The following is a 26,758-nucleotide window of genomic DNA, read 5'->3' as shown; positions in this document are numbered from 1 at the left end:
CATCCTGCCTGTTTTCTTCCTCGTTAAACTTGCTCTGGCTGAAATGTAATTGCTTGGGTGTAATATGTCACTTTGTGCTAGTAATCTCCCTGAATGCTCAATTTGTGTGTTTACTCAGAAATAGAGGCTTGACTGGGTCACGCAGTTTAAAGGGACAGAAGCGTATTCTCCAGAAATAGAGGGAGAACTACTTTACGCACTCCTTTTGAAGGAACTTACAAATTTAAGTGTCACCTGCAATTTGATGCTGCTTTTAAAAAAGTTTTGACTACAGAAGTGAAATTATGCTGAGCTATTAAAAAGGACGACCGTTAGATAAACCCAAAACAACAGTGCTTTAAGATTTGGATCAACCTCACACAACTTAAATATGTCTTTAATACTTGCAAAGCTCGATGCAGCTTTCTTATTTTGGTCCTCTGTACTTTGTGCATCCTAAATCAGTACTTCCTGCCATTGTCTGACAGACCTAAGGGACCACGCAATCTGTCTTTCTCTCTTTTTCTGTCTCTCTACACACACACAGATACACACAACCTCTGCAACCCCCCCTACCCCTCCAATACACCAACATCCCCAAAACTTTTTCTGGTGCACTGACAAGAAAAGTGAAAGGGATCTGATAGGGCAGAGCAACTGTGTCTTTCTCGAGAAAAAAAAAGAATAAGGGGGAGTGATTAAATGAGAAAGCGAGAGAGCTCACATGAGAGGAAGTAGAAGACAGAAAAAAGTCAGAGTGAACCCGTTGTGTCAACCAGTTGAGTGTGACTCCCTCTGTCAGTGCACAGTCGTGCTCCAGCGCGGTTGCACCACTCCCCTGTCAAAGCAGGATCTATCCTCTCCAGCCAGCCTGCCTGTCTGTCTGCTGCCTCTGTGATTGACTGGAGAGACCTCTCAGTGGATGTCAGCACCCCAACCTGGTAGGAGACATTATATTTGCACATTTATATCTATTAGTGAAAGATGTATTACAGCTGTGCAAGAAGATGTCTTTAAATCTTGGACATTAACAGATGAGTATTTATTATGCATTGCTTTTTGTATTATGTGGACTGGAAAGAGGGGTTTGCAGATGTGTACACAAACAGAGGATTTTTGGGTCCAGTTTGTGGTTTTGGTTCATCTTCACTGTTACTGCCAGCAGATTGTCAGCTTTGGTTGGATTCAACTGTGAGAAGCTTGGGTTTGCTTTGGATTTTGTGAAGCCACTATCAAAGCTAAGGCTTCCAAAATAATGTAGGTGTATGAAGGTTTAGGAGTACCCCTTTTTTTTATGTTTTATTTGTTTGCTTTAGGATGTGGCTTTTCACAGTACGGGGAAGGGGAGAAAATTGGAAACAGACCCACCCACCCCGGAGAGCTAGTCTGTCCATGAACAGTATTAGAGCGCAAAGAATGAGGAGACGGACCAACAGTTCCTCTCTGCAATGCTGAAGCACAGGAGCATTGAGAGAGGGAGATGAGTGTAAATAAAGCTGAACAGAGGTTCGGTTACACAGTGAGAGCAGACGAAGCTGCTGTTAATGCCATATGTCCTCTGTGCTGAGTAACTGTTTATGACTAAACAAGGTTTAAAACTGTTAACTTTCTTGAGTTATTGAATTATGCTTGTGCATTCATAAAGTTTTACACCACAAAATATATTTCTATCGAAATCTGGAAAAGCCCTATACACAACACAACACAACACAACACCACCAGTTAGTAAAAGTTAGAATAAAGAAAGTAAAAAAGTAAGCAGAGTGTGCAGTGTATCAACTTTAGTTTTTCACCCTCCTGCTGTATTGTATTTCTGCACTGTACATAAATCTTGCTTTATAATGAATTAAAACGATGGCCTCAGCCCTTTGCTTGCTTGTCCCCCCGAAACACCGGACCCCTAATTCATTGAAGCACATTCAGAGACTTCTCAATATATATTTTTTTATTCCTTAGTGTTCTCTCTGATAGTAATGGGGTTACAATGATGACATTAGATGTTTAATTGGCCTCATCTTTTTTAATGTCTCTGTAATTTGATTAAAAACAGATGACGACCTTGTCAGCTAGAGTTTAACTCAGTATGAGTACTTAACGGTATACTTCAGATTACCTGATAATCAAATTAATAGTTTGAATGTGTCCCAAAATCCACTTGCACATGAAACTAGTTTTACTGTTATTCTGAAAAAAATAATAATGAACAATAAGCACCTTGCCCCCATAAGTGTCCTATTGTTTTGTTTATGGTTTTATGGTGAGAAGGAGAGCCGGTATAATTGGTTAGCGTGGTTGATTGACGGTAAATTCATAGAAAGTTAATTTGATTATTGATCAATTGTAATGCATTCATTAGCAAGACAGAAACATTTTTCAATCGATATTTAATATCCTGCTTCTCAGATCTAAATAATTTCTCGTGTTCTTCTTCTGCTATGACAGTAAAGCTTAAACCCTTAAATGAAATATCCCGTGCAAATTTTTAAGAAACAGTCCAAGTAGTCAAACTGTATTTATACCAGGATGAATTTGACGTCGTATGGTTCTGACATTGTGATATATCTTTCTATTCTAGGTTTATTTGGTTTGTAAAAGTTCAGAGGTAACACGTTAAGAGGCCACAGTCAGCTGGTAATGGCCCTTGGGGACTCTCTGTCTCACTGAATCACTGAATCAGACATCATCTCTGTGAGCGAGTCATGTCACGAGTCTCTAAATCAAGCAAAGTGAGGGCATGAAGGATTAGTAATTGATGTGTTTATGTTTTTTTGTTTCTCTTGAAAACCTAATGTTTCCAATAACCATGAACTTGGATTTATTGTAAAATCATCAACTGCTTAAAGACTCTTCAATAATTTGCAGTACAGAGAGACAAAAGTAAGGCAATAGAAACACATGACTTCTCATGAAGTCCTCCCTGGTCTGAAGATGGTTCTTCATTAAAGCAAAGGCTGCTAAATGAGGTGAAGAACACTTCATTTCTTACACCTAGACAGGCTGTTGTTTGTGTTTGGATAACAAACTAAACATATGGTCCATTTATTTGAGTACCGCCCCCTTGTGGAGTTCTTTTCTTACTACAACACTTTGCTTTAAAGTGAATGTGAATGCAGCTATCATTTGGAAATTATACTGTATGGAGAAAAAAAAGGTGTCAGAAAATGTTGTCATGGCGTAGCAGTTAAACTTAATGCTTTCAAAACTTGCTGAACAGAGATGGAAATGCCACATTTACCTGGAATTACAAATAATTAAGTAGGTTCATCTCCACATTCCTGTGTACATACATGCCATGAATTAAACTGCAATTAAACTGTTGTTTCTCTCACTGCATGTAATCTATAACAATTGTTTATTCCAATACACAAGAGACATCACAAGATATTTAAAAATAAATATTAAGTTGACAGCATCTTCAGTAAGCTTCAGTCAGCTTGCAGATTTGTACAGGCTGACACTTAAAAAGAAGTGAAAAGCTTTCAGAAGGGGAACAAACTGTTCCTAACTCTATGATTTGACCTTTTCATTTAACACACGCACACACAGGAGTGTGAGGGCGTCGTAAAGCAACTCTTTCCACCATCGTTGTCGGTTTCCAGAGAAACTAGGCAAATTCTTAGTTCTATATATCCCCTCTGTGGGCTGACTTTTCTTTGCTGTTGGGAATGGAAACGGTTTCAGAGGCTACCAACCGCTCGCACAGCCTCCAGCGCTTTCTCGGTTCAAAGTTACCACAGAGCTGCCGGCTAGAGCTAAGGGGTGCCTACCTGAACATTTGTGAACATCTTCAACATACGTAGTAGAGGTGTGTGAGAAGCAACACTTACATTTCAAGAATACAAAAAGACAATAATCAGTCATGATATTTGTTGATTTTTTTGGCCACTTTATGGCAGTAGAACACACCGGCATTAACACAACAAAAGAAAAGTCACAAAGTTGATGTGGCAAATGTATTTTTGTTTTTACCTACTCCTTGGGCATCAGGCTCATAGTTTCTGTATGCTCCATTATGTTAACCAGTAAGCTCTAACTGTGTCTGCTGCTTGGTGTGGGGTAGTTTACAGTGGGTGTATCACAGCGTGGTGCTGCTGGAGTACTACTTTGATTAGAGGTGCACTAACTCTTGAAAATAGAGTAGAAAGCTGGGTTATTATTTTCTGCTATTCATTCATGTAATATTTGATCAATGTTTGATAATAATTCTTGACTTAAATATCATATTTGAAGGATTCCAGGACAGCACCAACACCAACACCTTAAATTCTAAAAGTGGAAATTTTTGAATTTGATTTGCTGTCCTAAAATAATTTTGATACATTTTTTTTGGTAGAGGATTCAGCACTCATATAAGTTACTGAGGCAGCTATTCTATGCCTGTCAACCATTAAACAAATATCATCTCTTTCCAAAGGTTCCTCCTTTTTTGTTTTCCTTGTATAAGAAAGAGTTCTAAGGATAGTTTTTTTTTGGTACGTAAAACACATTTCATAGCCTTTTAAGACAGACACATTTGTGATTAAAGATACTATTGGATAATAAATTCAACCAAGAAAATACTGACAGAAAAGTGTATTTGAGAAATTGAAGGAGATGTTGGTGAAAGAAGAAAAAACAAGTCAAGTGTATGAATGGCTGTGTTTCTCATGTATTTATGTACATGCCAGTATATGTTTTTGCATGCATGTGTCTTTATATTTGTGTATCTGACCCTCTGTGTTGTAAAAATCCAATCATGGTTTGCAGACCACCAGAGTCTCCATCCATTACCAGGACATTTGTTTGTAACTATCCAAGAGAAGGATTACACTTTCACTTCATTTAACTACAAAAAGCATGGCTGGACACCATGAGTGTGGTTGTGCGTGGCTTGAGGCATCCCAGTGCCCAAATGACTGATTGTGCATATTAATAATTCATGCCCCTGCTTTTTTCCATCTTGGAATCACGCTTTAACTATTCCTATCTTTTTCCTTACTCTCTCAGTTTCTTTCACTTTTTTGGCAATCCGCCCTGCAACTGCTGCTCCCTCCATCACCGTATTGCCTGACTGCATTCCTCTCATTCCTACTGGCTTCCTGTGACTAGAAGAGGAGTGAGTCCTACTGGCCACAAAACTCACCATTGGAGTCCTACCCATGTATGCCATATGTGTCTTTTCCCCTTCTCCACAACGGTTTTGGCTTTTAGTTTTGAAATCATCTTGGGGATCCTGTATAAAATTGTGTCTCCAAGAGAGTCAATCACAAAATGATGAGTTCTCTACAGCATCTCACCCAAAGTCTCATTGTACTTTAAGGTTTGGATAATGTTACTGAGGGGTCTAACGACTGTACTTATCTCTATGATCCGCTCAATCAAAAGTAGACATGTAGGCTGAAACACACAGAGGGGCAATCTACACCTGGTATGAGTTATGCACTTGGCTGATCCAATCACAAGGGTAGCTCTACCCGGCCAGAGTATACGTCTCCAAATCTGTCCCCAGTAAATACTTGTGACCAGATCTTAATTTGCACATAAACAAGGAGTCTCATTCGGCTTCATTAGACCTTTAAAACATTCAGTAGTTATAATAATAAAGTTTTTCGAATTGAATTGAATTAAACTGTGATACAAGGACAGCTACCCTCACCAACACACGTTGCATCAGCAGCAGAGCGGGTCCTACTCTCTAATGAAACCGCTCCTCGTTGCAATGCATGTGGAGACGTGGATCATGCTTTATAGTAGCCTGTGCATGGACATACGGAACAGATATGTCCATTATTGAGTCAGGTATTGAGCATGACAGGCAGACAAATTGGTGATATATCTGATAGTTCTCTCCATTATTATCTGTATCTTCAGTGTGCTGTGTAATAGACACTCTGAAAAACTGGATCACAGTATGACCTGTGCCATCTCTCCTCTCTCATCAGCATAGAATATAGTCCAATTAAAAAAAAAAAGTTAAATAAATAAATAAGGATTTGTATTTATGTTCTCACACGTATGCTATATAATATATTTATAATACTACATCTTCACTTGTTGGAATGACATGAGATCTTTAAGCATGTGATGAAGCTGCCTCTTACTCTTTTCTGTTTGCCAGCGTGTTCTTTTCCACTCTTTTATTTCTTCAGTGAATTTAGCATATGTTGATATTAGGACAAAAACTGTAATCATAGTTTCGGACTCTAGTGCTTTGTCTGCCACCCGCGCCCCCCAGACAGTGAAAATCTCCTGCTGGAAGGGTCATGTTTGAAAATGCAACTCAGGAAAATTTCAGGGTCAGGCTGTCCTGAAAGTTTCTGTAGCCTACATTTCCAGGAGTGTATATGTGAAAGGGTCTTCTATCTCTAGCATGTGCTGTTCAAAATGGAAGATCTAAATTAAATTAGCTTGTACTTATCTCAAATTGTATCGGCCACAGTCAACCTCGTGACAGGGGGATGGACTGGTAAGTCCTGCCAAATACACAGGAGGATACACAAGATATACTCTTGCTGAAATAAGTGGTGTTGTCGACATAATGTTTCCCTCACACAATTTAACAGAACGACAAATCTCATGTTAGCTCACAATCTTGTACCTGTTGCTTTGTCCCAAATATTGTTTTTGGCAGGGGACAGATTTGGCCACAAGCAGAAAGACAATACTGTGAGAAACAGTGAGACCAACACTATGCATTTACAGGTCTCTTTTGCCTGTTTAGTGTGTGTCTGAATTTGCATTTTTGCATTTATGCATATTAATTTTCTTTTTTTTTTCAAAATAGGTTGAAATGAGCCTCTGGCTTCACAAAGTGGTTATATTGAACTGAAATCAGTTAAGCGCAGGACACACATTAAATACAGAAAAACATAATGCTTTGTAGTTTTTTTAAGGGCTCTAGCACCAATAGTCAAAAATATTAAAGTTTGTGCACAAATAATTAATTCTACTAGGATTTATTTTTTTTGCTTGCTTGTTCCCAAAGCGGTTATTCATACACAGCTGTAAAGTGGGAAACAATTGGAAAGTCTATCTTATAACTTCCTTTTTTAAATGATTATTGATTGCTTTTCATTATTATAATAGGGATTCTATGACATGTTGGCTAACTGTGGCTCTATTTCTGTAAACTCTAATTTCTGAAAACTTTTTTTTTACTTTATGAATAGTTTTAGGATGAATATTCTGACTTCTGGGTCATCCGTCTATCCTGGTTTGGACTTCCACTTAGGCTCATACTTAATGTATTACGTATGGAAATAAATCAACAGATAATCTTGAAGGTTGTCAGGTCCTTCAGGTTTTGTGTTACATACAATCATACATCCTAATTAGGGCTGCAAACCTATCACATTATGGAGAGGTGTAGGCTTCCAAAAATATGCACAAAGTAAGTTGTTGAAGTCCCTACTCCAGCCTGCAGGGGCACTGCTGAGTGTGGACACTGTGACACTGACACACAGTGGATGAGATTATTCACAGGCTAATGTTAGAACGGCATGGTTAAAAGCTGGCCAATCAGTAAACCCCCTAAACTAAACCCCCTAACTAGTAATCCTAAAATTGCTCTTCATGTGCTTATGAATTTATATGAGTTTAGGCTTCTGGTACTCATATTGACACACGCACACACGCACACGCACACACACACACACACACACACACACACACACACACACACACACACACACACACACACACACACACACACACACACACACACAGAGGGCATCCTTACCCAGCGGAGTTCAGTAGATGGAGCCCTCACACCGGCAGCACACACTCGGATGAAAGAGAAACTCACAGCAGGTTCTTATCAGCAGTTTCACTATTCACCGACAGTCAGACTCAGAGAGGAGGAGACGGTGAAGTGGAGAGCTGCTTTCGGTGACGGGGAACAGTCTTTCTTTTACATAATTAATCGAGAATTGTTTTAAAGTGCTGAGTTTAAACTTGCTGTGTGCGTATACAGCCATTGCAGGAGCGCCCGCTGATGGTTTAAAGCGACAGGACCAACCTTTACTACTACTGACACAAATACAACCAGTTTCGACTAAAAAAAGAGTCAAGATAAAAAAAAGTGCAGACAGCCGGACCCAGTTTTTATTCATAATTTCGTTTTTCTGAACGTACTACCATAAACCTGGACACAAGCAGGTTGAAAATGCTTCGGCTTTGAGCTCCAAAATCCAAAGAGGTAAGCAACTTTTAATTAGCGTCCACCTGTGGAGAAGCTAGCAAACTTTTTTTGCTCTGTACATTTTTATTGAAGACCTACTAAATACAACACTCAACTGTTGTCTACTGCTTTCTTGTTAGGAAAAAATATTCGTGTACGTTGTGAAACTAAAAACTGAAACAACTGTATTGTTTCCTGAGCCTATTTTATGATGAAAGATATGAGCTACATTTCAGCTACATTCCATGAACACTGTTTTCTTATTGGTCTGGCTAGCATCCAACCTCAACAGGTGTTCAATCTCAAATGGCAATGATTACCCATAAGAAAAAAAAAATGTTTTGTCCTGTTTATTTAAGAATTATGAAACTTATCCTATTATAATAATTTTCCAAACCAGTCTACATGTCGAGGTCATGACCCAGAGTCAGATGTACAGTCTGAATTAGTAATGACATCATTACCCGCCTTGTTAATGACAATGTGAAACCCAAGACTGCAGTAATTACCCTAATCTGACAGGTAACATGACTTTTTGGAGGTAATAAATAGAAAGGATAATTGTGTAATTATGGTATTAAGGCTTCATTTTGAGTGCTGGTGTGGATTTCCTTCTGAATGTACTTCTGCCAATAACGCCATTGAAAAGTTTCACTACTAGGCAACAAATGTTTGCTTTTTTGATGGACCAAGGAGTGGGACAGGTGTGTCTGAGTGTGTGCTAGATTATGACAGCATGTTGTTAAATTGGTGAGGACTCCTCCAAGGTCTACAGAAAAAGAAAACACACAAACATACAATCACAAAAGGCAGCCATGCATAGACAGTGTGACCGTGCCCTAATGTGTCCAGGTTCCCTATGAGGTCACAGCCTCGGTGCTGTAGCGGATAGGATTCAGTTACATTGGTTACAGGTCTGCCATGCCAAAGGAAGTGACATCACCTATACTCCTACCCCCTTTCTTTTTAACTTTTAAATCTACAGTATCGCTCTTCTATATTTTCCACTCATCATCTCAAATGAGCAGCAGTCATCATTAATGCTTTGAATGGGAAGATGTCTACCTGTTTGTGTGCCTGATTGCCTCTGGAGCATGCTTAACACTGTATCCACACCAGGAATATATATGTGAAGTGTATCATTCTAATATAACCAGCCCTTCATGAAACATAATTGGTTTCATCTTACCCAAAATGTTAAACACAAATGTCCCGTAACTTGCGACAGTTTCTAAGTTTGGCCTTGTTGTTGTAATAAACGCAGAATAGAGCTCATGTGGCTAAAGTTTCAAATGAAACGTATCAAACATCATCTTAGAGAAAAGGCTTAATAATATTTTCACTTACTCTGGAGGTGATAGAATTCAGTTTGTCACTCTGTCTGTCTGTGGGGTTTGTCTACATTCTTTTACGAGACATTTTTATGTCAACACAAGTCTCCTTTCTTCTACACTCATGTCAGCCATCAGTCACACTCCTGCCCAACTAGTTGTAAAGTATTGCTTGTGTCTTACATAATTCTAATGACACAACTGCAATGTGATGAGCTTGCTTTCTAAGTATGAAGCTGAGATTCTCCTTTCAATGAACCAACCCTCTATTTAAAAACAACAAAACATTATATAACCAGGTTGATTTAAAGCCTGATATAAGAATTCAGTTCATCTTGTGATGTGTCCAAATGTGTGCTAGTTGTTTCCGTTAACTTTTTGAGCTTCCAGAGGACATAGCTAATTGGATCGGATTGATTTTCTTTCAAGAGATTCATCTTTTCACTGTTGGGATATTAGTGAGATAGGATAAGAGCTGTAGTCAACATTATTCCTAAATATGAAGCGATCCTATGAGTCATACTTTATTAGTTACATAGGTCTCTAAAAATCCATAAAATAGCAAGTACAATTTTCCAGGACACATGCTGATGGCATTGCATATCTTATTTTGTCCTTATACATTTTTAAAATAGTTGATCTATTACTGCTTATTGATAAAATGGTTGACACATTCACAACCTCTTGACTTCAGCTAAATGAGTAGAGGACATTTAAGTTGATAGTTTGTCTTCTTGAGCAGTTAGAGACTTTCCTGCATTAGTGGATTAATCGCTTATTTCTAGAGATTTGGACCAGTGTTTTGGTAGCTAGCTGAATAAAAACTTATAGAGAAGGTATTTTGTATTAGCTTCTTTATTGAGCCCTCTATTAAACCATCATGAGCCTTTACTCTTAGGTGTCCATTTTGGATCTATCTTTACTTTGCAGGCCCGTTGTGAAAGTGAACATAAACCTTTTCCCAGGACAGATAACCTTTAAAAGTCCCCAGTGTTTTCCCAGTGTGAGCCACAGCAGTGCCCTGACAATAGGGACACTGTTCTGGACCCGGCCAGAGCCCCAGATCACATTTCCTGTTCCTGATTTAAGATCAACTCAGCTGACTACTGATACACTCTGCTGCTCAAAAACAAACAAAAAAAACAACAGGAACATCACTCTTTTTTTTGTATCATGGGAATGTGTGGATTTTGTGAGAAAGAGGGCAATATGTACTGGTATATGATGGGAATCAACAAAGTTTAAACAAAGAAAGTAACTTAATCAAAAGCAGCAGTAAGAACAGTGTAGTACCAGAGGAAAGTAACCTTATTCTTACTCACTACAGGGTGTATTAGAAACAAACCCTTCTGTGTACATAGCTGTCAGTGAGCAATAACAGACAGTTATACACAGTGTGCTACAGCAGACACATGGGATACTTCAAGTTAAGATTTGTTCTCTCAGTCAAATCAACCTTAAGACAGGAGTTTGTTTTTCACATGTACCAAAAACCATATATGGTTGTGTGCGTGTGTGTGTGCATGTTGCGTGCGTGTTAAGGCCACATTACTCTACATAACATCTGGTAATAGCATGGGTGGATGTTTGTAGGTGGAGATGGGATAAACACAGCACTGACGTGATACGGTCTATATGCTCAGATAATCAGTCACTGTACTTTTGAATTACATAAAGGAAGTCACTGGAGTTCCCATCAGGACAAACGGTGGCTCTTGTTGTGATTTGCATAATTGAGGTCAGTGTTAAGGTGATAGTTTGTGTGCGGTGTGTCTGAATGAGGGTGTGTATTAGTACTGTGTAACTCTCTCTTATGAACATCAAGCACCTGCCCGGTTATGAGAGTATCATTGTTAATCCTTTTTGCACTAACACACATTGTGTGTGTCCTCAGGCAAGACAAGAGTTTCGGTCTCATGCCAACCTTATGACTGATCCCTAGGCCAAATTTAGCTCTGTTTTCACCCTCCAAAAAATTGACCTTTTGGATCCCAAAGGGGAAAAATTGAATCTCAACAATTGTCAGTCTGTTTTGCTTGTGAGAAATCAAGCTAGTGAATCACACTAAAGAGCATGCTAGCTTTTGACTGCTCATTTACACACAACTCCTCAGTGAGCAGGCAACCCCTCATCTTTTCTCTGTGCTGCCTCAGGGACACAGCATCAAGAGAAGTCTTATAACTCTCTGACCTTTAATCTTTTGGTTTAAAAGTGTAGAAGGGACAGTAGAAAACAGAGCTGAAGAGAAAGAGAAATCGGACCAGACAATAAGAAAAGTCTCTTTTTTGCTTGCGCTGTTATACTGTGTACAGTCAAGTGTAGGAGTGTATGTTGTAATAAGTTGTTACCTAATGAGCTTTGCTGGGAAATTAAATAATCAGGGTGGTATGCTTTTCAGAGTTTATTGCTATTGAATAAAAGTCGGAACTGAAACACATTTGTAAACATTAGTTTTTAAAGGTGATATATAAATAAAGTTATTAAAATAAAGTTATAAATAAAGTAATTCAATTTTTAGCATGATATTTTAGTATTCGATTTTGTAAAAAGAACCAAATTATCAGTTGATTAATTGATCAGAAGATTTACAAAACATTCATCTCCACTGATGTTGTAATTTAATAATTCATTGCTTCTTCAAGCCAAAATCCAAAATACAGCATGCTTCCATCTCCTGTAATGTCAGGATTTTCTAAATGTACTTTGTGTGTGTGTGTGTGTGTGTGTGTGTGTGTGTGTGTGTGTGTGTGTGTGTGTGTGTGTGTGTGTGTGTGTGTGTGTGTGTGTGTGTGTGTGTGTGTCATTGCAAATGGAATACTTCAGTGTCATTGGCTGGATTGATTGGGTTGTAAGAAAAAGCGAGTAATTTCAAGTGACAACCTTGGATCCACTGGAACATTGTTGACTTTTCCGAAAAAATTTATAGCAAAATATTTTCCATACATAAAATGATCTGTCTAAAAAACAGAACATTGATCTTAGAGAAAAAAGGAAGGCTTTTGAAGCCATGAAAGAAATGCGAATAATTTATAAAATGGCCCAGAAAACATTATTTTGTTACCAATTAAATGTATTTGTCAAATAGGAGAATGGTGTTTAAGTTTTCATACAAGTAATAGTGAAACATACTTAAAATTGTAGCCTCTAAAACATTAGTGTTCCCTTGTCTGCCAACAGGCTACAGATACTGTGATAAGCCAATATCAGCCCCTACTTAAAGCGGCTGTAGTAAACTATCCACATCTATTTGCAGTTGGGCTCATATATGTGAGGCTGGAGTTATTGACAGCCACTTACACACACACCGTTCACATACAGAAACATGTGTGGGCAATTGGCAATACTATTTATACACTCATAAGAACACAGACACCACCCTCAGCAAAACAAGTGTTGCTGTGTTATTAATACGTCAAAAAACAGCATCGTACAAACTCAGTGTCATCAATGTGTGCATGATAGCATACAATAACACAAGTGTTTACTGACAGGTGACACTAAAAATAACCCAGCATGGTAACATACACTGAAACTTGCACAAAGACCGACAGTGTTCCTCTAAAGAAACAAATGGGCACTATTAATACATTGGCACCAACACACGCCATCATCGACACACGGATACTTGTGTACGCACCCTCAACTGTCGCACAAGAAGATCCTACTTATGCAAACACAAAGACCTGCTGTGTACACTCAAAGGAAACAACTGTAAGCTATTAATATCTTGGCGCACATTGGATGGACCCACACAAGCGCACACACATGGATGCACACATTAGGAGATTGATACTCCAGCTGCTCGGAAGCAGAGGGACAGAATGTCCCCAACAGCTGTGGATTCCTCTTAACCTAAGGACGGGGGGGAGGGACGGAGAAAAGGACCAAGAGATAGGTGGCGGGCTGAAGGTGGACGGCGCCATAGTAGAGAAGCTCTTGTATTTTTATATTGTGTATGGGTCTAAAGCTAATACAGAGTTTAGTTTCAACCGTATTTTAAAGGGGTCATATTATGTTTTTTCTGGTTTTATATGCTCTTTAGTGTGTTTTCCAAGTGTCCTGTTCATGTTTAGGCACATCTATGTGCAAAAATTCAAAGTCTGTTAGCTGTAGCATTAGCTGCATGTAACGCTCGGTTCTAGCCCCCCTCGAAAAAAATGTGTCAGTGTGACGTCTTGTCAGTGTGATATCACTGATCTAAGCCCATTGGCTCGTTGTGGCAAGCCCTGCAGCTCATGATGCAGGCCCGTTAACTTCTGTAGCACACCCATGATATGCTGTAGCCTGCGGTATCACAGTAGTGCTAAGGTGCTAATGTTTTTGCTCCCCGGCCCTCTGAGCCAGAGTGGCTGAGCGACTGACCAATTACGGCAGAGCTGACAGGCCGACCAATCAGATCAGACTTGGAACACGTGGGGACTCTGAACGTGGGCACTTCAGAGCCTTAGAGAGAGAGTCAGAAGAGAGCCGGTGCATGGAGCGGCAGAACATGAAAACAGACACTTTTTTATAACTTTAGCTATTGTGAACATACTTTAGTAGGTACATAGATTAAATATATGAAGTTGATTAAGCCCGCCAAAGTTCTATCCATCTAAGAATAAAGACTGAAATCCATTGTAATAGTGGGATTCATGTTTCACCCAAAACACACCTACTTATAATCAAGCCACTTAATCCAACCTCTTAGGGCCCTGCACCTCACTTAGCACCCAGATTGCGTTCTGAGTTAACATGAAAAATGTAGTCATACATTGCTCAAATCCAGTTGCCCCTCACATTTAAGACAACATGCTTTAGACTGTCAAAGTCCTTTCAATTTAGACTGTCATAACCATTAAGAAAACCCTTACAGGTTTGGAGGAAACAAAGTAATTGAATCAGGATTGAAATTCAAAAGTCATATTTATGAAAAAATTATGACAACCTGAGTACAAGGTAAAATGGTAAGGTAAGGTACACACCTTACTGGAAACGTATCTCCACAGTATATTATTCTTTGAGCTCCTGCTGTTACTTCTTCATTGCTCATCTTACGAGGCATAGACCTCAGGCTGGCTTCCAGTGTTTATGTATCTAAATAGTAACTAGCACTTAACCCTAATGTGCGACTTCCAGAATTAACTTCAACCAATACCACTGTGGAGTTCACTTTGACCCAACAATAAACAAAGTACTTTTTAGGGCCACAATGTGAATATAAATACTGCTGAAAGACGTCTTCCTCTCAAGCTGCAACAATGAGTCAATGGAGGCCTTCAACCAAAATAGCAGCTTCTTCTTGCCTAAATGAACTAAGAGGATGTTATGGTTCAGACTAACTTTAGAAACAGGAAGTCACTGTTTCTGTGTGTGTGTGTGTGTGTGTGTGTGTGTGTGTGTGTGTGTGTGTGTGTGAGTGTGGGGGGGGGGGTGTGGGTGTGGGTGGGTGGGTGTGTGTGTGTGTGTGTGTGTGTGTGTGTGTGTCACCAGTAAAGCCTACACATGTGTGCTTGTGTGTGTCAGTGCTCGAGTGCGTTGCTACACAGAAAGAGGATGATGGTTGTGAAACAAATATGCTATTACAGAAACCAGAAGTTTGTCTCCTGTCTATTTTTAGCAACACAGTGCTCAAATGAGAGGCAGAACAGCTCACAAACAGATCTTATCTAGATGCAGTTCTCCTTATTCTTAAGACAGTACAGATGTGTATCTGATAAATAGCATTTGTTTTCAGCTTTTAAATTATGTATCTAGTTTTTTAGAGCCCAGTTGATTGATAGCAGAACCTGGAAAGCAATGTTGGCTACAAACATCTGTTCCATTGCATTACTTTTTGTTTTTTTGTGACGTGGACAGAAGTTGTTAGGGTAAATATATTGTTGGTAAGATCATAGGGAGTGTTAGCAGCTTTTTAAAAAACCTTTCAGAGTTAAGGATGAAGGAAGTTTAACTATTGACTTGACTCTTTGAATTCATCAGGCATGAATCACTGCCTGTGTCATGTCATGTGATGATTCCACTTAAGAGTGGCCTTCCCTTGAAAATTGCAAAACAATGTCCTGCTAGAAAATGTAATGAGTACAAGTTGACCATGTGTTTCTTGAAGTACATTTAATGTGACATGGTTTAAAGTGAGTAGAAGTCCAAATACCTATGGTGGCTTCAGCCTGATCTTCACTGTATTTACCATTTAGATGAGAACTAACACTGACTTCATTTCATTTCTTTGTTCACTATGGAGCTTTCTTGTTTGGCATTCATGTTTGAGTGTGTTTATGTGCAACACGACCAACACGCTTGTTTCAGAGACTGTAATTGTGATTGTGATTTATTTGAAAAGACAGAGTCATTCTTCTGAACACAACACAACACAAACTGTCATGTTGCTATGGCTACTTCCTGTTGCACCTTTTACTTTTTTTCAATTAAAAGATCCAATGCTTTAAAAAAAACATAACATAATATTATTGACATTAATTCTTCTACCAGCTGAAAGTGACACAAATCTCTCTAAGAACAAGTGTTACCTGCATGAAATGTCATGACTTCCTTGAGTTACCTGGAAAGGTAGGATTCCAGTGACACCGGAGAACAGTGCAGAGCAAGAAGCGTGTAATTATCCAGCATGATTCTGTTCCTGTCTCTAAGATGATCTGTAAATATAATCATGGATCAGACTTGCATATATTTCTGTTGACCTTGCTGCACCGTTGCACCAGGAGGTTTTGTGGGCCTTGGGTGCAGCCTGCAAATTGAGGTTTGTTATTGGCTTTGTAGCACTGCTGACGGTTAGATCAGTTAAAGTGATCTCTTTTCCTTATCTGAGTGTTGTGTGCCAGTGTGATGGAGATTCTGATTGTTTTCTTGGAACAGGCATCAAAGTTATGTGTGTTTTCAGTATAAAAATACCATCTACTTGATTAAATCTCATATTCTATTTCGGGAACTTGGTTTTAACTTTCAATGTGCCCTATCATAAAGTGGTTTGATAATGTCACCTTCTACTTATAAACTCCTGAATTAATCCTAAATGAAGTAAATCCTTTTTTTTGCAAGGATATTATTTCAGGTGGACTGTGATGTGGATACAGCATTGTCATTGTATAGTTGTCACTGTGTTGCAGTGCATTTCTCAGCAGATAAGGTGATCCAGCAGGGTATGCCAGTAAAGAACTGTCCACTTACAGGAAATCTGTAGAGTCATATTTTGAGTTGAAGTCATGTCGGTCTATGAGTTCAGTAAATTTCCACGGCCTTCCCTCCCTCCTTCTGTCCATTTACCCCAGAGGGTGAAGCTATCTCCTTCCATACTGTATCTCTACGCTTTTGTATCAGTTGTACCGAAACATTCCTCAACATGTTTATTGGTTTCAAATGTCAGACACAATGACACGTGAAAACAGTATCAAATTATCTGTGAGTTTGCATTTGTTTTGTACCGTTGTTATGGTGCCACACAAAACACTAGAAAATCCTGAGGCTGATGTTTTCTTAGTACTAGTTATTATAAGCTTCCTTATCAGAAATGTGGCATATATGCAGATAAATCTATCAAAATGAATATATTGCAAGTGTGCTCTGACATATTAACAGCGGCCTGTGAATTGCATAGATGGATGAAATGCTTTACCCACTCCCCTGCACCTATAAAAGACATCTGTCTTATGTTAGGGCACGGGAGCTTGGTTTAGTTGTCTCACTCGTGCTAAATTTAGCTTTTTATTTCCTTCATTTTTGTAAAGCCTGGAAGGGAGATGACAGATTGATGTACCTGACCCAAATGCCTTGACCACACAGTGTTCAAATCTAGCTCCCCACCCTGTTTCCTCCACACTTTCTTGCCCCTCCAACCCCAGCACACACAAACACCCCCTCTCTTTTGCTTTCCTGAATTCAGAGTTGGACAATAGCCATTTCATGGAGGCAGGAAGACTTGAATTAAATGAAATATTACTGTTTAACATGAAGAGTTCACATCCAAGTAAACATCTGTGCATAAACTTACACTAAACAAACTGAGAGGACTCTAGATCATGTTTACGTAAAGAACACACAGAAACAGATTTTCTTTGACTTTTTCTTTGAATATCAGTTAAAATATTCTGTGTCAGGTAACCATTTCAGTTTTTAGTTGTTTACATATATTAATATAGAGATGGCCATACTGTATGTCGCATCCATTATTATGTGACATTGTGTCTTCAGTGTTTGGGCCCATCAAGCACCTTTTCACCCAAGTTGTATTGTTGGTAATTTCACATCCACGGACTATGGAGAGCTATGTAAGAGATCAAGATACTGAAAATATTATAAAAAATTCAGTTGGAAATTATCAACAGTCATTGTACGTAAACCTATTGTTTAATACATTTTAATATTGACTAATGTCTGCAAGAAGCCTGCGGACACTTCATGTTTAAATATATCATATTCTCTGCTCTTATGCCTAATGTAGCCAGTTTCATTGGTTATATTGAAAACTGTGGATTGCTTCAGCTGGATCAGCACTAGAGCCCGGGCCATTAATCGGCCAGCCGATAATATCGACCAGCTGATAATGTATGAGCATATCCAGGGACTATCGATATCGGCTAATTATTTATATATTATTATTATTATATTAATATATTAATATATATATCCCTCAATCAAATAGCATTTGATTAGAGTTTCATTGTATTAAACAAGCAGTTCTCTTTCACCAGAGTGTGCTATATGGATTACAACAAGCATTATATCTCTTCATAGTGTCAAGCAGTGATGCACGTATGCGCAGTTACTTTTCAGTTGAGTGACCCTCTTGTATATATTTTTCACAAGTAATTACTGCTTTTGAGGGATTAACACAATAAAGTATTGTGTCTGCTGACCGAACATAGATCCAAGAAAGATATCGGCCAATTTATCGGTATCAGATTATTTTTTCTTCGGTATGGGCCCCAAAAATCCCATAATGGTCGAGCCCTAGCACTGACTCATATTACAAAAAGAGCAAAAGATGGAAGCAAATGATGAATGTAGATGAAATTATAGTTTGTGTTGTTGTTTGTGCATTGTAGTTGGAGCTTCACATTATTGGCTTGTAATTCTTACTGACTACTTTAAAGCCCCTAAAGGTTATACTGGACAGCCCTTAAACCGAAATTAGAAAGTAGACTATGATGTAATTTCAACAGATACTCAAGAATGATTCACTGAGTTTCCATAAATGATGGTCACATTGACAAATTGTCAATTTCTTCTTTGTCGGTTCTGCAGTGGAGGTGATCATTAGAAAACCAGGTTTCATCATCCATACATGGGGAGCAGTCCATGGACCTAAGTGTGAGCCAGAGGTTGCTACATCCAGGCTCAGATTCGGCCATGCTGACCCCCCATTCTCCCTTCTTCCTGGGATCCCTCACCTCTCAGCATTTCACCCAGTTGCCCCAGCATCACTTGCAGGTAAAGGCACACACTGGCAAAATCTTTGATATTTATTCTTTTCATGTAGTTTTTTTATTTTTATCGCCTTTGGACAGCTTCATCAAACCATAAGAGGCATTTAAGCTGTCAGTACATACACACACTAAATACAACATTGTCTGAAACACACAGAGTGACAGGCATGGTTTTATTTGGGGGAGCTTAACAGAGTGAAAGGCAGATCGACCTCCTGCCACATTAACCACAAGAACACCTCAGCTGCTTTTTCTGCACTACTTTACACAGGTGTAATGCTCAGCAGAACTTTCTTAGAAGCAGATCAGGTTACAGTAAACGGAAAACCTTCTCAGCTTTAGAGTCTGCTAGGGGCTGATCATAGAAAAGCTGATTTGTACAGCACTTCAATCGTGTAATTGTTTTAGTTAAACTTGCAATCTTATCTGACATGTAAATCTTGAAGCAATATTCTGGTGTGTACAGATGTGTATCTTATTTAAATGTTCAATAGAAGCAGTGTTTGTCTTTTTTAATGCAAATCTCATGACTGGTTAAGGCAGGCTAGCAGGGCTAATATTTATGTGTCTTGATTGTTTTTCTACACAGTATAACATTGAGCAAAGGCAAAGAGAGATGGAGGAGGAAGAGAAAAGAGAAGAGCTACAACAGCTGATACGAAAAAGAAAACCTGGGCCGAGTGAGTATCACATGCAATGTACATCTCCTTACTGTAAGGGGTTTGCGCAAGTTCTCTGCTAAAAAACATTTTGGTGCTGACGTGCTCCTCATCTGAGTCATAGCTCACTGTAGGTTTCATGAAGAAAAAATGGGGGATTTCCAAAACTTCTGTGATGAATCCTCAGATTCCAAGGAAATTTGTTCTCATATCGTACCTAAGTGAAGCAAACATCCTTACAGGAAACATTTTTCTGCTGCTTTTATTTTTTTACCACTTAAAGTAAATCAGTAGATCATATGGGAAAGTGACACAAATCCTGGATTCTACTTAAAATGACTCAGTGTATCACAGTGTTTTTGAAGAAAAGCAATAAAGATTTAATGATTAACCCACTGTGGTTGTAAGTTTTCATTTTGTTTGGCTGTACATGATCACTGTGTGTTTCCTCATTCATTGTTTTTATTTACTGGTAGGTGCTGTATCCAGTCCCATGGTAAGGCAGAAACTCCGGGAACACTTAATAATGAAGAGTCAGTCCACACACGACAGGGTGACTCCCACCCACAGCACTCCTACCCAGGGCTACAGGTGAGTTAGAAAAACAAGCAAATATTGCAAACACTACTCGATATTTCTTCTGAAGTAGAACTCAAGGAGTGAGAGCTGCAGGACCAGAATAGCTTATGCAGAACATACAGTTTTGTAATTTTTGTGTTTAACTGCAAGACCCACAATGCAACCCTTTTTTAATATTTTAATTTTTTTCTTACCAAGGCTCCCAAATCCTGACATATCCCCAAGTCCTCAGGCTTCCCCCTGTGACCAACGTAAAGACCTCGCTCTGCGCAGGACAGGTAAGTAACCTCTGGCCATTTGTGTGTGTGTGGTGGGGGTTCCCAGTCTGAGGTTTAAGCGGTGAAGGTCACTGGTGATTTTCCATTTCAGATCTGTTCTGTTGTGGTGTGCTCTGTGTAATTTGAGTCACATTCAAAGTCATCTGACTGCATAGCTCAGTGGGATATTTTGTTCAGCATGATACTTTGCAGTGTTTCCCTCACTGTCATTATGTTACACACTCTGGAGCAGAGAAAGGGACAGTGAGGGAGACACTGAATGTACAATGGAGTGTCCTTTCCAATGAGACAAATAAAACTCATTAAGCAGCAGGCCTGCAGGGCCAGAGAGAGACCGAACAGTCATAAAATAACAACAGTGACCGTGAGATTCAGACCAAAGCAGTTGCATAACTTTAGCTCAGGTATGTGTAAAATGAACTGCGTGAGAGACTGGAGCAGGTCTGGGGAGTGGTTTCATCTTCCTGTACATATCCGCGAGTACACTAACAATTCAAAATACCATTATTTATTTACTTGCCCTAGAACCCTTAGGTGCCAGCAGACACACCCTTCACTGCTTTCCTTGTCTAAGCTTAAAAAAAGCTGCTTTTTATCTGCTGTAAGCCAGCCTCTTATTGGTTATTTGTTTGGGCATAATGGAGGCTGACCAATGGAAACATGGCACTCTTATCATGCTGTTGACCAGGGTTGCAGTGTATGTTTTGGCTCAGCTATGCTACAGTTGCTTTATGGAATTTGGATGCTACATTGTAGTGCATTACTGAGTAAGAACATTGTTGTGATGTCGAAGATGTTGGAAATCCGTCCGTTGATTACCGAGCTCTCTGAGCTCTCTTCAAAGATTAATTTTCTTTTTTAAAAGAACTAAGCGATGATTATTTCTGTATACGTTTTTTGTGTTTGCTTCTTCATTCATTAATTTGTGTGTATTTGTGTTTATACAGTCTCTGAGCCCATTCTGAAGTGGAAGATAAAGAAACTCATCAGTTCGAGGCCAAACCCACTTCATCGAAAAATCAGTGCCCCTCCATCCATGAAGCACAGGACAGAAACTCTGGGTATAGCATCTAAAATAAGCTGGGACAATGCGATTTCATGTGCTGTTTCTATCTCTGTTACTTTACGAGACACACTTGAAAGATTTATTTTTCTTAATAGTTTATTCTCAAGACATACTGTGCTGACACAGTTTGCTTTGTGTGTCATTTGGTGCTCTATGAAAGCATCTGTTGTGATACTGTTGATGAGTTGATGGGCATGTCTCAATTTTGTCACCCAGACTCGTCCACCAGCAGTAGCAGCAACCCAGCATCAGGTTGCAGCTCCCCCAATGACAGCCTCCATTCAGACAACGGGGCGCTCCCACTGAATCATGAGGTGAGCCCTTTTTTATATTCATATTACCGTATAGTAATAATAGCTTTATTTATATAGCATCTTTAAAAACAAATGTTTACAAAGTGCTGTGACAGACAAAGCAAATACAGCAAAACAACAATAGAACAGAGATCAACAGAGGGGCCAAATGGGCCAAATTGTAAAAAAATGCAAATAACAGGAATAAGACAGATTCAGCAGGCAGGTATGGAGAGGCAGTTCAGTACAGTGAAGGAAAATTGGTTGTTCCAAAGTCGAGGGGCTAAGCAGACTAGTAGTTAAGCAGACTTTCTTATCCACTCTAAGGATCAATATGTGGGATTTCTACTGAATTAAATCATAAAATGACTTCTATATTGTCAGACATGCTATGTCAGGATAGGAAACATGCTATGTTGACGTGCTGGCTTCCCTGACCACAGTACAGCAGCCAGTATGTCCTCGTTCTAAGTGTTGATTTCAGTCCGTAATGGTCTGTATGAATGGATCAGAGAAGGTAGGCGGTTTTAAGGAACCCCCACATGAACACCCCTCGATTTGTCAGGAAAACGGCAAACCAACAGGTGTTGCAGTGATGGAAGCGGTCAAGCAAACTGCTTCAGATATAACATGGTGAAACTAGGATAGATATTTGATATGCTTTTAAAAAATTGAGAGATGCTTTCAGGACCTTTGCAGAGCTGGATAAACACTGAAGCTTCTGTGTCTGCAACATGGTAACCCTTGTGCGCATTGACTCTAGGAAGGAGGGAGCAGGGGGAGACAGCTCTTTTCAATGTTTTGAATTTGGTCTGCAGTAACAATTTTGAACACTAGGTGTCAGAGTTACATATCGCTCCTTTAAGAATACAATGAGCCATGAGGTTGGAGTTTAGTGTCCTGTCCAAGCACACAAGCATGCAACCTTTGTTCTACCTTCTTCTTCTAATATTTTACCTTTAATCTAATATAATCTAAATGTTTCTGTTATGTGTGTTTTGTTAAATGTTTGCACAATAAAGATTAGAAAGAAAATGAAATGAATATAAATCAATTTTATATGTGCACACTTATCATAAATCACATTGCTATTTACAAACAGGATTATCAGTTTCACAGTCTACACATAAGTCTCTTATTTTGACTTTTTTAATCAAATATGATTTAATAAAAAAAAAAACTTAAGGCTCAGCCCATCAGACTTGGTGTAAAGCACAAAAGAAAGAAGTTAAATTGTTTCTATATTTGGGGGATGATGTAATCCCCCAAATATGTAATATGTAATATGTGATAACCTATAGAAAGTCTATCTGTCTCTCTCAGGCACAGAGGTTGCTTCTGAAGGATGGTAGTTTGGCTCATTTCACTTTGCCTCCTAACTCGTCTGCTATGCCAAACATCACTGCTGGACTTCCTGCACAGGTGAGCAATCTGTTTTATTTTGTGCACATTATATATAACAACCCAAAATTATAATCCTGCATCTACTTTATATAGAGGATAAAGCAAGGTCTTAGATCACATAGATACAAATGTATGCTATAAATGTACAGTATGTACAGTATATCTAAACCTTAATGTCTTAAATAGAGCTAAACACATTTAGAAACCTGTTTTATGATCAGCTTTCACTTCCCTCTTGGTCTCTGTGGTGCTTTCATATCTCATGAATCAGTCATGAGGTAGTTTACTCTCTTGATGACATTATTAAAATGTTTGATGAGTCTCTCAACAACCTATTGAGCCACACCCAATGAACTAAAAAGCCATGGTGCTCATGTGGGTTAAGTTGCTGACAATTTAAGCATTTCTTACCTCTCCTCTTCCCAGGCCGACCTTCGAATAGCGAGGCCGTTTGCAGTACCTGGTCTGCATCAGATCTTCCTGCCTCTGGATGGAACCAATCCAGCCCTGGCTCAGCGCCTCCAGCCGGTGCTCATATTGGAGCCACATACTGGAATAGTGCACTCACAACTTGTCTCCTGTGAGTTATTCAATTCTAAATATGCATTCAGAAAGAAAAAAAAACCTCAATATGCTAATGTACAAGACACATTCATTTGGTCATGCAAGAGACAACACAAAACATGTTTTTTTTATTCTGCAACAACTATTATGCAACTTGATCTTTTGTGCAGCACATAAAAGATGTGAAGCATACGCTTTTATTTAGTCTTTAGTCTTCAGTCTTGATGGGGGAACTGATGGATTTCGTATGCTTGATTTTTTTTTTTCTCTTTTGCAGTTTCACATTGATTAAAACTATCAGTCACAGTAAAAGCCTCTTCCTTTGAGGTACAGTAAGAAATGACTTTAGGTCATCAAACCCAACATACACACAGCATGGTGAAGTAAACCTGTGACTAAACTGAAGACTTGCACTATCATTGCAATGCTTAACCTTAGCATTTTAATTTATGTTAAAAAAAAATCTTTGGATGAACCTTACTGGTACCTCTGATATGAAACACAGCTTGTGGTTTTGTGACAAAAATAAAGTGAGTTATACTGTATTTGTTTAGTTTTGTTTTGGGTAGATACTGTTAGCCAAAGCAATGTACAATTAAGTAAAAGGCCATAGTATTTCATGGTGAAGCCTTTCAGAATGTTTTGACCTGACATTAGTGCCACATGGCTGCAGGATAAAATCCATCTTATTACTTAAGGTTGTTTCTACAGAGGACTGTCTGTCCCAGTTTTTGTGACCTATGGACAACACAAAGCAGCTTAAAGAGAGAAAGACTTCAGCAGTGATGGTTGACATCTGTTGTAAGTTGATGAAGCCTTCAGATCATCTTCAACAAAAGCTGTGGATGCTTTAAAGAGAACACAGAATCTGCTGGTTCTACATCAAGCTTCAAAGTTTGCTTTTAACGAGTTTGATGTCAAAATACATTTTTGTTAGGGGTTTAAAGATTCCCCGATCCATATCCGTTAACCTTAAAGGTTCCAGGTTCATTAGTTTGCAAGGCTCTGGATTGGTAGAATAGAACTACAAAGTACAAACCCATCAATGACCTGATTTTAAAGTTCTGAACTGGTTTACTGAGGTTCTGCTGCTTATTCTTCATACTGTGCTCAGCTTCTTCAATCTTGTAAGACTTGACATTGACCTTTAAGCCATTACGAGAACCCCATAAGTGAGGTGGCTTGCCAGTAAGCATAGATTAGCTCAATAGAAGAAAAACTATGGGGTGGTGATAGGGCTGAGCAGAGAGAGAGAGAGACCGGACATCTTGCAGCTTATATAGACCTCTAATTGGAAGGAGGTGTTGTCAGGTGATTGTAGAGAATGAGGCACGTCCAGTGTGTGTGTTAGTGCAGCTCGAGTGGAATGCCTGAACTAGCTCGCAGACGTCGCCTCATATCAAAAACAGCATTTTCCTTTGAGCTTATCAGAAATGTTTTGCATTTAAAAAACAGACTAAACTAAATTTGTCAACAAAGAGTGAACAAGTGTCAATCCCAACAGATGTCTGAACATCATGTGCAGTCACATGTGACGATCACAGAGAAACTATGAAAGGAAAAAAAATCATGTGTTGAATTGTTTAGTTATTAATTTAAAACAGCAGCATTGATGACACACAGAGCTCTGTCATACAGTGTTTTTTTAATCCCTTATTATAAATTAATTGGCTTTAATTTGTGTCTCTTCAGGGAATGAAATACGTTCTTCTAAGAGTAAAAGCAGAGCTTTGAAAAGCCCAAGATGTGAGATATACAAAAGAACTAAGATTTATTTATTAATTATAACAACATGTTTCTTAACCAACAGACAAAGTTAGACACATTGGTATATAATATTCAGTTTATATACATAATGTCAAAGTATTTTCACAGGAACCCTAGTATCTCGTCTCTTGGAAAAGATATGACACAAGGTCATGATATTTAAAAATAAAACACTGTTAGAATTTTAACTCAATTCCATAAATCAAAAAGATGACTGTGGGGAGCGCTGATAGCCTAGAGGTTATGAAGCCTAACCCTAACCCCAACCCCATGCGGAGGCTGTGGTCCACGTCGCAGCAGCTGTGGGTTTGAAACCAACCTTGGCCGTTTGCTGCATGTCATCCCCTACTCTCTCCTCCCAACATTCCCTGACTATCTTCAGCTGTCCTCTCCAATAAAGGCAAAAAATGCCCACAAATGTACTTAAAAAAAAAGAAAAATATTAAATTATCTATTTGCATTGGACTGAATAACACTTCACCCCACTGAAAAACATCAAACCAAATCTTTCAATGTTTCAATTGTTTCGTCACTGATCGTATATGTGGGAATGTATCGTCTTATCGAGCAGAGATAAACACCTTTACTTTATTCACACTGTTGAGTGAAAACATTTTATCCCTGATCATTGCTGTCGATGATTAACATAACCACTGCACCCTGCTGGGTCCCTAGAATATGATAAGTGACACATTCATGTTCACCATATTTGAATCCCAGGGCTGTGGTTCTCCACATTAACATTATCGAGGTGTTTGCACTGTTGAGCTTTTGAGCCCCAGCTTGTCTCTCAATGTGACGATTGGGACAAGATTCTTTCTGCCAAGAGTCAATGTTTATTTTGAGTCAAGTATTTTTGTTGTTTTTTTTTTTTTTTAAAACCCTTAAGTCAAGTCACATAAGAAAGCCTGTATGTGATCAATTTACGCCCAAAATAAATTTAAAAAACTCACATTTTATCCTGTTAAAGCAGGAAAACACACGCTGGCAAAGCTTACTGACACACCTGCACTACTCTGTGTTTATCAAGTCAAAATATCTGCTGTGACAAACATCCACTATTTTTTTTATTAGAGGTTTTACTGTAACATTGATATCCTCTTTCTTATTCTATATTTCATTGTCCTTATTGTTATAAAAGCACAAGAGCGCCCTCTACTGGGGAGTTCTAGTACAGTGCTGCAGGTTTGAGACGCACTCTAATGCAAGCAATGCATTAGACATGCAGCTTTGATCTATTTCCGCCTGCACTCTTTTT

At 38.8% G+C, this 26,758-nt stretch overlaps 1 protein-coding gene and 1 long non-coding RNA gene across 2 annotated transcripts in view; one reads left to right on the top strand and one right to left on the bottom strand.

Annotated features, from left to right (window-relative positions):
• Positions 1–415: 415 nt before the first annotated feature.
• On the bottom strand, positions 416–8,032 carry LOC132977490 (uncharacterized). The gene is made up of 2 exons (XR_009673824.1): positions 7,697–8,032; positions 416–917 (listed from the first exon to the last, which is right to left on the bottom strand). It is a non-coding gene; the product is annotated as an uncharacterized LOC132977490 (long non-coding RNA).
• Positions 783–26,758, top strand: part of LOC132977488 (histone deacetylase 7-like) — a 45,574-nt gene continuing 19,598 nt past the window's right edge. Inside the window, exons 1-9 of the mRNA XM_061042088.1 lie at positions 783–920; positions 18,709–18,894; positions 19,480–19,570; positions 20,026–20,140; positions 20,327–20,406; positions 21,354–21,467; positions 21,689–21,786; positions 23,089–23,187; positions 23,596–23,749. Of these exons, the coding sequence (XP_060898071.1) occupies positions 18,763–18,894; positions 19,480–19,570; positions 20,026–20,140; positions 20,327–20,406; positions 21,354–21,467; positions 21,689–21,786; positions 23,089–23,187; positions 23,596–23,749 (883 nt within the window). The 5' untranslated portion in view covers positions 783–920; positions 18,709–18,762. The remainder of the gene's footprint in view (positions 921–18,708; positions 18,895–19,479; positions 19,571–20,025; positions 20,141–20,326; positions 20,407–21,353; positions 21,468–21,688; positions 21,787–23,088; positions 23,188–23,595; positions 23,750–26,758) is intronic.

Source organism: Labrus mixtus, chromosome 7, assembly GCF_963584025.1.
Source record: "Labrus mixtus chromosome 7, fLabMix1.1, whole genome shotgun sequence".
Lineage (NCBI taxonomy): Eukaryota > Metazoa > Chordata > Actinopteri > Labriformes > Labridae > Labrus > Labrus mixtus.
This window is presented reverse-complemented; position numbering and strand designations above follow the sequence as displayed.